The sequence below is a fragment of the Zosterops lateralis genome, assembly GCF_965231275.1.
Source record: "Zosterops lateralis genome assembly, chromosome: 13".
In the NCBI taxonomy this organism is placed as follows: domain Eukaryota; kingdom Metazoa; phylum Chordata; class Aves; order Passeriformes; family Zosteropidae; genus Zosterops; species Zosterops lateralis.
In genome coordinates, this window is record NC_139773.1 from 5,391,360 (window position 1) to 5,404,647 (window position 13,288).

A 13,288-nucleotide genomic window follows, 5' to 3' on the forward strand; every position below is an offset into this window, starting at 1 on the left:
CGCTTCCCGCCCCGGGAAGGGTGCAGTGTTGCTGTAGATTGGGGTGTGCACCAGCACTGGGAAACCTGCTCTAAATATAGTGAAGCTACAGGCATCTTACTTCACAGTTTTGAGTCTCTGTCCTAGATACAAGGGCTATTTTGAAACCGCACATTTCCAGCTGATTCTGTGGGCAGAACAGGCGATCTCACCTGGTTCAGGTTAATGAGGTGTGCACACACCCCTTCGCCATCAGCACAGCACTGCCCAGTGCTCTTCAACTCCTCTCTTGCATCATATAGTTTCCTTAAGTTTGTTTTATAAAGCCAAATTAAGCCCTACACCCACAGACCATTGTGTTTCCAGCCACTCACACAGCCCTTTGGCAACTTGATCCAAAACCGTGACTAACCTTTTAACTTCAATACTGTTTCTGCCTCTGCTGCTTTCATGTTTCCTCCCTACCAGCAAATGAAGCCTTTTCAGGGCTGAGAAAAGAATGCCCTGCAATGCCACCTCTGTCCACTTCTGTTTCCCCTCAGTGTCACTCAGCACAGTCCAAAACCCACGGTGTGGAGCTGTGACTGTGACCTGTACCTGCAATCTCTGAACATCAGAAACACACCTGTCACAACAACCTGGGCTGGAAAGTGAAAGTGTCATATTTTGGGATTTTCAAATACTCGTTTTGACCACTGATTTTAATCTGCACTTTTAACAAATCACATGTAATCAGCTGTTTATGTATTTAGGCTGTATCTCAGCAACTTGCTGTGCACTGTGCCTGACACAACAAGAGTGCAGCACCAGCAGCCAGCCTGCTCACTGTCCTGAGTCTCTCTGGCACAATGCTCCATGGCATCCTGGCCTGTATCAGGAACAGTGTGCCCAGCAGGACCAGGGAAGTGGTTCTTCTCCTGTATTCTGCACTGGTAAGGTTCTGGGGCCCTCAATTCATTGAGGTGCTGAAGCAAGTCCAGAGAATGGCAACAGAACTGGAAAAGTAACTGGAGCACCAGTGGGATGAGGAGCAGCTGAGGGAGCTGGGGGCCTCAGCCTGGAGAGGAGGAGGCTTGGGGTGACCTTATTGCCCTCTGGAGCTCCTGCACCAGGAGGGTGTAGCCAGGTGAGGGTTGGTCTCTTCTCCCAGGCAACAGCCACAGGACAAGAGGACATGGCCTCAAGCTGCTCCAGGGACATTTAGGCCGGCCATCAGAAGAAATTTTTTCACAGAAAGGATGATTAGATACTTGAATGGGCTGCCTAGGGAGGTGGTGGAGTTACTGTTCCGGGAGGTGTTAAAGAGAAGTCTGGATGTGGCACTTTGAGCTCTGGTTTAGTTGACAAAGTCGTTCAGTCTTAGTTTGGACTCGGTTGTCCCAGAGGTCTTTTCCAACCTAACTAATTCTGTGGGATTTGCTCATTAAACTTCCTCGGCAAATGCCCCTTTCTACCGAAGGCCTCTTTCGCACGTTCTGCCCCAGACCTGTGCAATGCCCACGGCCCTCGGCGGGCACAGCCCTTGGGGAGGGCACGGCCCCTGGGCGGGCACAGCCCCTGAGGAGAGCACGGCCCCTAAGGAGAGCACGGCCCTTGGGGAGGGCACGGCCCCTGCAGAGGGCACGGCCCCCGGGCGGGCACGGCCCTTGGTAGGGCATGGCACCTGAGGGGGGCACGGCCCCTGGGGAGGGCACCACCCCGGGAGAGCACGGGCCCGGGGAAGGTGCGGCCCCTGAGGGAAGCACGGCCCCTGAGGGAAGCACGGCCCCTGGGCGGGCACGGCCCCTGAGGGAAGCACGGCCCCTGCGGAGGGCACGGCCCCTGCGGAGGGCACGGCCCCCGGGAGGGCACGGCCGCCTCCCCTCAGGCAGGCCGGGCTGCAGCTCCAATGCCCGGTTGTGCTGCCGGGCTCGGCCCCCGGCCGTGACACGCCCGCTCGGAGCGGGGCCGGGGAGGGCGGCGCTGCCCGCGGCCGGTCGGGCGGTGAGATGGCGGCGGTGCTGTGGCGCGGAGTGGCCGGTAACGCGGGCCGGTAACGCGGGGCGGTGGCGCGGGGCGGTGGCGCGGGGCGGTGGCGCGGGGCGGCGGAGGGAAGGGCGGAGGGGACAAGGGCGGGGGCGGCCGCGGGTCTCGGTGCCGGCTCCGGCCTGGCCGAACACCCCGTGAGAGCCTCGTGGGCCGGACGAAATTACCGCTTCTGTAAATAAAAACAAGATCTCCCGACCAAACTGACGAGCACATTAACAGCTGACATTAGCTGGAATAGGATAAACTTACAGAGCAAATTCCAAACTTAAGGCTCAAGGAGGAGCTTGTCTTTTTTGATGTGTGGTTTGGAGGTCAAATTCAAAATAATTTTCTGTTCATGATAATAACCTGTACTGCTCGCTCTGGTCGGGTAGGTTAAACTCACAGTAACTAAACCACACCATTTTACTTGGTTGCCACAGAGCAGGAGAAAAGTGAACGAGAGGCTCGGTGGTGTCAGTGATCGATCAGCAGGATACTGGGAATGAAAACACCTTTGCTTTGATGGAGACTCACTGAGTCTCAGTTTCCATGAGCTGTAGAGCCCATCTGATTCCCAAAAGCCCCGTCCAGCACAGAGTTGAGCAGCACTGTGAGCCCAGTTGGCTTCCAGAGTTCCCAAGATGCTCACACCACCTTGAAATTGTTGGAATTTAAGAATGACATTATGCCCTTTCTCCATTTGGTCCAGAGAGTGAACACACAGCCCCTGTGTGCCAGATTCCCTGTGGTAACAGCATCCTCTCCATGCTTTCAAAATTCGTGTCCACCTGAAATGAGCCACAGTAAAGTAGTGACAAAGTTCTTACTGCAATCCAGTGTTGTAAAACTTTCTCACAGAGAACATGACTGAGTTCAGTTGGATTTGGCTTGATTTGGTTTAATTCCTTAGTTTCTTTGATTAAGTTAATGGACACAGCTCCACATCAGAAGCAACAAACAAGCCTATGAATAAACATTTGAAGGGTGAGGATCTCAGTTTATGGGGTACTTCAGACTTGTTACTTCATAATCTGCTTGGTTAAAGAATGTAACCCTTGCTTGGTACAAATTTAAACTCTGACGTGCATACTCCCGGTAGATCAGTCAACCATCAACAGAATGATCCCCAAATAGATAAACTTAAAAATATTCTTCAAATAAAGCTGAGAAGATTATGTACTATAGAGCTAGTTTAGTGATGTATATATAAATGCAAGTGTTTCTTTCCTGGAAACATGGAAGTGATGGGGTTTCAATCTAATGTTTGCTGAAAAGCCTTCTTTTTCACTGCAGGGCCATTTTTTGATTATTGCGTTAGAAGAAGATTAGAATTTTAAGTAATCTATATAGTTACTAATCTAGATAATGCAAGAAAAACACAAATGATTTTTGTTTAATCTCAGTCAATTCAATTATGGATTTAAAATTAATACTCTGTATGCATCTGACTAGAGCTATGATGCATTCACAAGATTTCATAGAATAAATGTTTTATGAGTGAGCATTTAAGTATCTTTGACTTTACAAAAAATCTTAGGAATATACTTCACTTTTTCAGTCTATTGTCTTTCCAGGAAACCCCGCGAGAAATCAAACATTTCTGGGGCAGAACCCAGAAGAAGGAGCATTTTCTATTACTTTTTCTAGTGCTTCACAAATAGCTAAGTAACAAACAGTCTGTGTCTTTGTCAACTTACTTGAAATAGAAAAAATACAAATTAAATTTTAATAACTATGTAGTCATATGCCCTGTGTGAAGTGCAGCGAGAATTATAGATGTCAGATGTAAAAGAATGGGAAAATCTTTGCCTTTCCATTAGTAAAGACTACTTGAAAAAAATTCACATTGGTAGTATTTCTATTGAACCACAGTCTGTTACTATTTGGAAGAAAAAATAGAACAGTAGAAGGTTCTGGAAAACATAATAAATTATATAGTAAGAGATCCTTCTCTTTCAAAGGATTTTTCTTATTTAGAGAATACTGTCTCCTCCAAGTGGAAAAATATCTCTTGCTTCAGCAAGAATTGAATAATGTCTTAAGAAATTAGAGCTACTTAAGAAAACAGAGCTACTTCAAGCTTAGGTGGGCAGGAAAGACTGTATAGCAGATGTTGGGGGGGTTGTTACTTTTTGTAACACAATTATTTACTCTGGTTAACTATGAAACCCTATACTAGTTAATTACCCATGCCTTTAATTATGCCATCTAGTTCCTGCCTGTTTGTACCTCATGCATTTTAGGCATTGCACAGTACTGCTCCCTCACAGAATTTCTTGGTTCACCCTGATTCAGCTGCATTGATATGGCAAGTGTTTCAACAAAACAGTTTCTGATCAGACATTTGAAAATCAAGAATTTTCTAGGGGATTTTTTTAACATGTAAAAAGTGGAAAAGCAGTTGCTGTCCTATAGCAGTATGATAGCTTAAAGGTAACAAGAGAAAGAATTGTCCCGAACTTCTGGCTGTGATGAAGGAGATGACAGGATGGACTGTGTGAAAGCCTGGCAAGAAATACTGCAGGAATATTTGCGGCACTTGTCAAGTTTCTGGAAATACATAGTGTAGGATGGTGATTTAGTATCATCAAAAGATTGTGAATAGACTTTTTTGATACGAAGTCCTTGCTAATATGCACATTGCATGTTGTAATTTTAAGTGTCAAATACGTGCAAACATTTCTTTCTCCATCACAGCACTGTCACTGTAGGACACGAAAGAAAGATGAGAGACTCCAAATATTTCAGGAGGCAAAGAGCATAGAAAAAAGGCTTTTATTGTCTAATTCTTAATACCTTTTATAAGGTAGTAAGTACTTCTTACACCTTTTATACAGACTTAACATGGTTGGTGAATAGGAACGACACCTCTCTAATCCCTTTGGTTAAACCAGAGAAACAGCAAAACACCACCTGGAGAAAGATTGTTTTGAGAAAGGATAGTTGTTTGCCAAGATTGTTTTGAGAAGAAGCTTTCTTGAGAAATCTTTCCTTGGGGAAAAGTTAGCAGCTGCCAGCAGGGTAAAATCTCGCAGACCCAGAAATATCAGGCCCACACAGCACCATGCCCAGAAGGGCTGAGGTTTAAGGATTTATCAGTTACCTTTTTGAGGAAAAGTTACCTGGTAGCTGTAGAATCTTGAATTCTTGTGGAATGAGTTCCATACAGTGGAGCTTGTAGTTCTCAGTTCCATGCAGTGAAGCAAAGCTGATTTAATTAATTACAGCTATTACTGACCTTACAGAGTACCAAGAGCCCAGCCAGGCTATCTGTCCTCAGAGTGTTGCAAGGCATCCAGAATCTCAGTGCATCATTGGCACAATCTCTTAGCAAAACAGCACATTTGTGACTTTAAAGCAAAGAATGCCTCAAAGACTCCCAAAACACTAAGATGCCTCTAGCTTGGCCTTGAGGCACTGGGAGCTCTGACTTGGCCTAAGGCAAATTGGCATGGAATTAAAATGTGGCTTTTATGAATATATCCTTTAATCTAATTCTAATTTTGGTTCTAGATACAGCTGATACTATCAAAATTTCTCGCCACCCCAACCCCTCTAGATTCTAGTACTGACAGATTAATTTTTAATATAATTAGTTTGTAAGTACCCTCATTTTTTATCTTTCTTTTTCTTCGTGATCTTTTTTGTTTGTTTGCTATAATTTTGAGATGTACAGGCATACCCTTATTTCTTTTCCTACTTTGTAAGAAGCTCTGAAAATTTCAAAAGTCACATTTAAACACATTATACAGTTAGCCTTTACAATTGGTTATGTTTTCCTCTTTTCAACAAGTATATGTAAGGATTTACACCAAATTTGAGTCTGCTTTGGGCTTTAATTTATTATTTTTTTAATACTCCTGAATATTTACTTAGTCTGAAAACAGAGTAACCATCCTTGGTCTCAGTCTACCCTGAGCATTGCACAAGGTGTGCCAATGTCTTGGCAGCTCTGCAGGCCTTTATAGGGGAAAGAGCAGGCATTGGGGCTTTCTCAAAAGCATCGTGTCTGTGCTATTCACTTTTTCTTTCAGGGCTTCTTAGCAGATTGCAGACTTCAGCTCTGTCATCATCGAAGTCCTTTTCACAAAACATTCCAAGCTGTTTGTGGAAACTGGGCCGACTCAATCACGTGGCAATTGCAGTGCCTGATTTGGAGAAAGCTCAGTCCTTGTATAAAGATGTGTTGGGAGCCCAGGTGAGTGAGACTGTTGCTCTCCCTGAACATGGTGTCTACACTGTTTTTGTGGAGCTGGGAAATACCAAGCTGGAACTTCTACATCCTTTAGGAGAGAAAAGTCCCATTGCAAGCTTCCTGCAAAAAAACAAGACTGGAGGAATGCATCATATCTGCATTGAGGTATTTTAACATAATATTTCCTGTAATAAGATAGATACATACAAGTATGCATATTTTAATAGATTTTACCTGTGTCAAGGACTAACATATAAGGCTGTCATATTTCTTCTCTCTTATACAACGGAAAATTTAGACAGATATTTTGATAGACAACTTGTTTCAGAAAAGGTAAGTATTTTAAGAAGAAATTAAATTATTCCTGAGCATTTACAGTTTAATACCTGCAGTGAAAACCATGCTGGACACAGTAGAGAGCAATCCAAGCCTGGTACTCTCCTAACATGGATGCACCCAAGGGCTTTCCACTGTTTACTGTCACTTATCCCTGGGGATGCAGGAATTCATTACAGCTGAGCCCAGACTTGGTTCCTGTTCAGGCCATCTTTGCAGGACAGGAGCAGCAGCTGCTGTGGCTTTTCTGCTCAGGGAAAGAATCTGGAGGGGGCATGGCACATGTCACATATCACATGTGCCCTTTCTAGTTTAGATAATTTGACAGTCACTCCTTTTTGTTTTGCAGACTGGTAGTTGTGTGTAGGAAGAACTGTAGTGAGTTTGGAATATTCATGAACAAAACTGCTGCAAATGGGTAGGAATTAGGTGATGTCTAAATTAAAGCTAGGAATTTCCTTCTTCCCTACAATGGCATCAAGAGAGTTTATTCACCAAATTATGTCCAGACACCTCAGTCATGAAAAAAAGCAATGATATTACTTTAATTCTGGGTCTTTATTGATTATTGACTATTGAATTTTCTAAATTGAGTGTTAATATTATTATTTCAAAAAATTAATGCCTTTAAGTTTTAGGAAAATTCAAATTTCATTGGATGACATGACATCAGAAATTCAGATCACAGTGTACAGTATAGGCATGTTTTTGTTAATTACATATTTCTGTAGGAAACTGAACAGAAATACTGTATTAATGGCTATTATTATAGCTAAATTCAATAGGAAGACCACATCTGGATGTATTTTTGATTATTCCAAGCAGTTTTCCTTAGGAAACTTTATGAACCTCAACCTACTCAAAAGGAGAATATATAAATCTAAAGGGGACTTTTACCTTCTGCCCACTGTCCTCCCTTTTCACCAGAATTTAATGACTCAGTGCTCTGTCATCACTTATAAAGTGAGGTATTTTTCTTTAGTTGAGAGCTGGAAAGTAATATAATCTTCCTAGTAAAAGTAATGCAGAATTTAGATTATTTATGGAGTCCTGATAAAGTAACAACCAAAAAAATCCAAATGAGTTTTGTGGAGGAGTGATTTTGTTTTATTAATTTCATAAATATAGCACAATCTGTTTAAATGGTATTTTATAAAATCTTCAAATAACAAATGCAAATTTCTGGGCTATTTTTATTTTTAAGACTAGATGTTTTAAAATTGTTTATAACTTAATTTATTTTCAGAATTATATTAAAATTTTGAAATAGCGTTTCAGTTAGGAATTATGTTATTGCTCTTAAATGTAAAATCTGCAATATGTTAATTTGTGTGAACTGTATCTTTTTGATAAGGTTGATGACATAAAAGCGGCAATGACAGAGCTGAAGAAAAAAAAGATACGAATATTGAGTGAAGAGCCAAAAATAGGTGCACATGGCAAACCTGTGATTTTTCTTCACCCTAAAGATTGCCATGGAGTCCTTGTGGAACTTGAGCAAGCTTGAGCTGCTATATTCATAAATAAAACAATAGAAGAGTTGTGAAGTTCCGGGACTGGTGCTGGGAATATTGATGTGGTATTCAGTCTTCACAAGTTCATTCTGGTTCCCATGGATGAAGAACAGCTTTGGAGTACTGAAATAATGCTACAGATTCAGGGTCTGTCTGTTGTTGTTGCTGATCTGATTTTCAGAATTACCATGTTGGCATTTCTTGAATTCTCTGTGATTCTAAACACAAATGCATGAGCTAAGCTACATATGTACCATAGTAATTTATCTTTTGTTGCCTGTTTGCAGGATGATTTTACCTCTGTAGCCACAGAAACTGTGCAGTTTCTAGGTCAAGCTGCATTATTTTGCTCTATATTTCAGAGCAGAGACCCACTTCTCAGTGACAACAATATAGCTTAGACATTTTCTTTAGAAATGAACGTTGTGTTTTCTCTTTTCACCATTCACCATCTGTGCTTCACACTGATTGATTTGTTCATGCAATAAAAATTCCATATATTATTGTCAGGGTGTCTGCAATCAGTAAATAAATTTTTCTTGGCATAACAATTACTGCCAAGGAAGTTACCATGCATAAATAATTATTTAGTTGTTTTATGAACTTTGTGGATATGCAGGCAATGCAAGAAGAGAACCTGAAAATTATGTGCCTGACATAATTTCGACTCTAATGCACTTGTGACATTTTAGTTTTTTCATTTTTAGGGGTTTTAAATTTTTTTTCCAAGCTTTCTCCATAGAAGGACATCTTGAAGAGACATGAACAAGCAGCAATTAACCTTTTCACTTTACAAATGTGGTCTTCCTGTGCAGAAGCACTTACAAAATCAATGGCAAACACACACTACGTAAGTCTTGCTTCTGTACATGGTTGTTAACATTAAAGACCACGCCAGAGTGCTGATGTCACAGGCTGCAGGCACAGTTTTGTTAACTTATTTATGGACAGACTTCACTATATTGGTGTCTATTACCCAAGCAGTCTTTTCCTGATACTTTCTTTTATAGGTTTGTTTTGACATTTCAGCTGTAGAAATAGAAGACTTGCTATTTCTTTAGTTTTCTCAAGCCTTAAAAAGTCATAATTTCATAGCTTAACTAAATCTGAAATTTAAATTTTCCTACATCTCTTCATTTACAGTAAGAACCTTCAGCTTGATATGAAGATCATTTTAGTCTAGGCAACTTTTTATTTAATGAAATTATTTGCAATGTGTGTCATGTTTGCAGCAACAAAATACAAATATAATTTTCACCTGAGATTTAAACATGTTTTTAAAGACATTAACACTTCCTGATGAATTTTGGTTCTGAAAAAATCTCTACAAAGCCATGACTTTTTTTTAACAAGATAGTTTTGTACTCAAAATAAATACTCCTCCTGTCATGTTTTAAGAAAAACACAGCCTTCCACAGGGTTTCTGCACTTCATCAAATCGCTGTTTAGAGGGTGGTTTGTGAAATAAATTCTAAACTGTTTAAATTTAGAAATCCTAAGGCTTATGATGGAAACACAGAATGATTTAATATTCCTGAAATATGATTCGGCCATTCTAGTAGATATTCTATAAACACAGCTGCTTCTGTCGGTTCTTTCTGTGAAAGACAAGGAGGTACCTTTTCTGCAAAACCAGCATAGGAATGCCAGTACTAAAAGCCTCACTGGTTAAGATAATTGAACAGAAGTCATTAAACCAAACACCTTAGTTTGGTGCAACAGAAACAGTCCTCCCATAGTTCATTCTCCATTTCTTTGTCCTGTCTGAAGGAGATGGATTTTGTGTATGACATGTGTCAGTACACTTAGAGTAGTGGCTTGAGGTAGTGCTAGAGAACAGAGATTTTTGAGTAAACAACACTTGCTCCACCTGCTGATTTTGCTCCCTATCTTATTGGCAGAAAGAGGCTTGTAATACTTTTTAGCTGGTAACCAGCAATTTTCCTGACTGACTGACATGGGGTTGCCCAGCTGTCAGTCAGCTGATGTATTTTGTTTCTCATATCTAAGTCATGCTCCTATCTCACTCACAGTTTATATCTTTCTTCTGACTACTCCTAAGGCAGAAGTCAAGAAAACACCAACACACACACACAACCCCAGCCCTGCAAAAGAGAGTTTAAGTCTCCAAATTAGTTCCCAAAACCGGATCATGTTCTTACAAGCTCTTACAATTTGATGGGATCAGACCCCCTGACTTGCCTGGGTGTGCACTACAGGGCAAGAGAATTTCCCCTTCTGGAGCAATAGACTTAGAGAATAGCCACGGGAACTAAACAGCTACAGGATCTGAAGACAGGTGCAACTGAGAGAAGTTTCCTGTTCATAAGCTTCACTCCCTTAGACTTTGATGGGAACAGAATCAGCCCCTATAAACTGTGTAGTCCTTCACCTTAAGGCCAGCAGCCTTCACAAGTCATTGTTCTCCCTTGCCAAGCTTACATACATGGGCCTTACTCTTTGTCACTGCCATGATTATAAGAGGGGAGTATCAAGAAAAACAGTTGAAATTCAGGGATGGAAACTGGGGAACAAGAGAACTGTGATTTGCTCCTTTCAGTGGAGGGACATTTAACAATACACCCCTGTTGCACCATTATACAACTTCTGGGAAGAACATCAGTGGTTCAAACAACTGGAGCCTGATTATCTTGGAAGGGAATTAGGCTTTGACAGAGTTTCTTCTTTTTTGGTTTTTTTTTTTGTCTGTTTGGTGGCTTTTTTAAACCAGCAAAACCTACTTCTCTGATAATGTCAAGCTTCTCAGAAGACAGAGTGTTAATATTTTGCCAGTAAATTTTCTCAGGCTTGTGCCATTTGTCAAGTGCGAGTTCCCTGTTCCCATCTCTCCATGTGCCTTTCTTCCCCTCTGAGCTGAAGCGTCTTCCCATGTTATGCTGCCTAAGGCAGACAAGACACATTTTTCTGGACTCCATCAACATTACTCAGGCAGCTAAAGAGCTCATAATTAAATGATGCAAAATATCTTTTTTTACTTCCTCTCTGCAACCCTCAAATCACTCCTGGGTCAGAGGAGGTGAACAGGCTGCAGAATGAATCCCATTCCTTATGATGAGACAAACCTAGAAGCAAACTTAAAAACCTGAGGAAAGAACTAACTGCATACTTTTAAAAAGTTAACCTTACAGTTTTGCAATTCTGCAAAAACTCCATTCCTGTCATGCTAATTCTGCAATTAATGCACCTGAATTTCATTCTGAATTCTGTTGCTTTCATTAGTACCATATCAAGCTGAAGTCTCATAGAAAGACCATGAAACATGGAGATGTTTACATTGTCTGGTTGAGGTACTTACAGGAGCTTTGAATGATATTCTTGGCAATTCATTTGAGTCTGTCTTTACAAGGAATTCTTCCTGTAGTGACATGACAGAGGTTTGTTGGACATAAGAACTGTTAATTAAGAGAAAAACTCAGAATTAATTGTTTCAATACTCAGTGCTTTTACCAAAGCAGTTGCCATGTTGGCCAAATGATGAGGCTGTCAAACAGAATAAGATCATCAAATTCAACTAATTAATTAATATGAAAATGGAAACAATGTATAAGTTAACCAAACTAGGGCGGACATTTTCCACTGGAAGACCTCAACCACTTGGGAATGCAAAATCTGTCACCTCTGATAAGCATTTTCAAAGCACTTTGAACAAATTATGAAATAAATATTTATCTTTTTGTGGAGGGATGTTTGTATCCTGTATAATCCTTATGTATCTATAAAATCATGTCAACTGTCAATTTTAATGTTCATTTACACTGTCCTATATCATTAAAAAGCATTGCTAACTGCAAAGTTCATAGCATAGAGTCACAATTGAGGAAGAGTTCTCTGATACATTTTAAAGTAATGGTACATTTTGAAGCATTTAATGACTTTTCTAGATCTAATCTAAAGTGGCCTTTTAACTTACTGCTAACATGAAAATAGCAAATATGTACTAAAGTCTTCTATGAAGTAGATCTTTAATGAAATTTTTTACTTATTTTAAACATTGCATTTTTTTCAGTAATAAAGACTGGTTCAAAACATGATTTTAAGATCTGAAGTAATTTGTAACTGCAAGTACCCTGAAAGCATATGTGATGATGCACAATTTGCATTAAATAAAGTGAATATCCAAATCTGCACCCATGTCTGGCTTTTATGGAAATGATTATTTCCAGAAATTGAAGAGTAAGAGAGGTACATTCATGGACTGGTATCATGCACCCTATTTTTACCTTCCATTTTGGTATGTAATTTTCTATAACAACCATCTGTCTGAATCACTGTCTCCAAAATTATGTGAAAGGAGAATGTTTATTAGAAATGTAAATTTAAAAAAGTTTAAAAAATATATCCCACTCCCTTTGGGACCTCTGAAGTCTCTGAGAGGTCAGTTGTAGTACAATACTTGCAGCTGTAGTAACTTCAAAAAGAAAACACCTGCCCTGTTGGGCTGGAACTACTGCTTTTGGTATGTTGATAAAGTGAGACTTAGTTATGTATATAAGGCTGTTTCATCAAGTTAACAATTTTGAAAATTAATAATATGAATTAAAACATCATTTGCCAAATGTTTAAACAACCAGTTTACAGATTATATCTGCAGATACACTGGAGTTCTGTGTAAAACATACACGTATTACAGTTTGGATAATGTTTTGAATTTTTAGTATCTTTAAAAGAAAACCAAAATCAGTCAAGTAATTGGGATGTAGAAAGGGACAGATGGGAAAAATCATCATAGAAAACCGTGGCAGAAAATAACCTCTTAGTAGCAAATGGAGAGTCTTAACAAAAATCTTAACAACTAGACTAAAAACTAAAAAAAAATCCACACAAAATGGTGTTTCCATGAAGGGCCTTTGCATGTACAGGGAATGTGCCTTGGTGCCAACACCTGGGGGTACAGCTGCCCCAGGGCAAACAAACACACACCACACTGAACACACAGCTCCTACAGCAAACACTGATACCTACCTGAGTGCAATGCAGGATAATTACATCAGGACAGCTTTTCACTTTTGCTATAGTGAGAAAGATTAGCTACTATCTCAAATTTGCATAATTATGAGCAAAGCCTGCCATAATTGCCTTAAGATATGTGTTTCTTTATATACAAAGTCATTATCACCGAGCTGCCCTAGGAGGATCTAGAGGCTTCTAATAAAAGGCGTGAGGAATCAACTGTGGTTATCATTCAACATAAAAAATGTTCTTGGAGAAACCCTCTTCAGTGAGCTCATAAATA

The 13,288-nt window shown here is 40.3% G+C and overlaps 1 protein-coding gene across 1 annotated transcript; it reads left to right on the forward strand.

The window, feature by feature from the left end:
• Positions 1-1,925: 1,925 nt before the first annotated feature.
• MCEE (methylmalonyl-CoA epimerase) lies at positions 1,926-12,180 on the forward strand. The gene is made up of 3 exons (XM_083871026.1): positions 1,926-1,998; positions 6,024-6,349; positions 7,875-12,180. The coding sequence occupies exons 1-3, from the start codon at positions 1,968-1,970 to the stop codon at positions 8,025-8,027; spliced, it is 510 nt and encodes a 169-aa protein (XP_083727152.1). The 5' UTR covers positions 1,926-1,967; the 3' UTR covers positions 8,028-12,180.
• Positions 12,181-13,288: the final 1,108 nt, after the last annotated feature.

Coding starts and splice junctions, on each gene's coding strand:
- MCEE (XM_083871026.1), top strand. CDS start 1,968: ATGGCGGCGGTGCTGTGGCGCGGAGTGGCCG. Junction 1,999..6,023: donor GCTGTGGCGCGGAGTGGCCG/GTAACGCGGGCC, acceptor TTTTTCTTTCAG/GGCTTCTTAGCAGATTGCAG. Junction 6,350..7,874: donor TGCATCATATCTGCATTGAG/GTATTTTAACAT, acceptor CTTTTTGATAAG/GTTGATGACATAAAAGCGGC.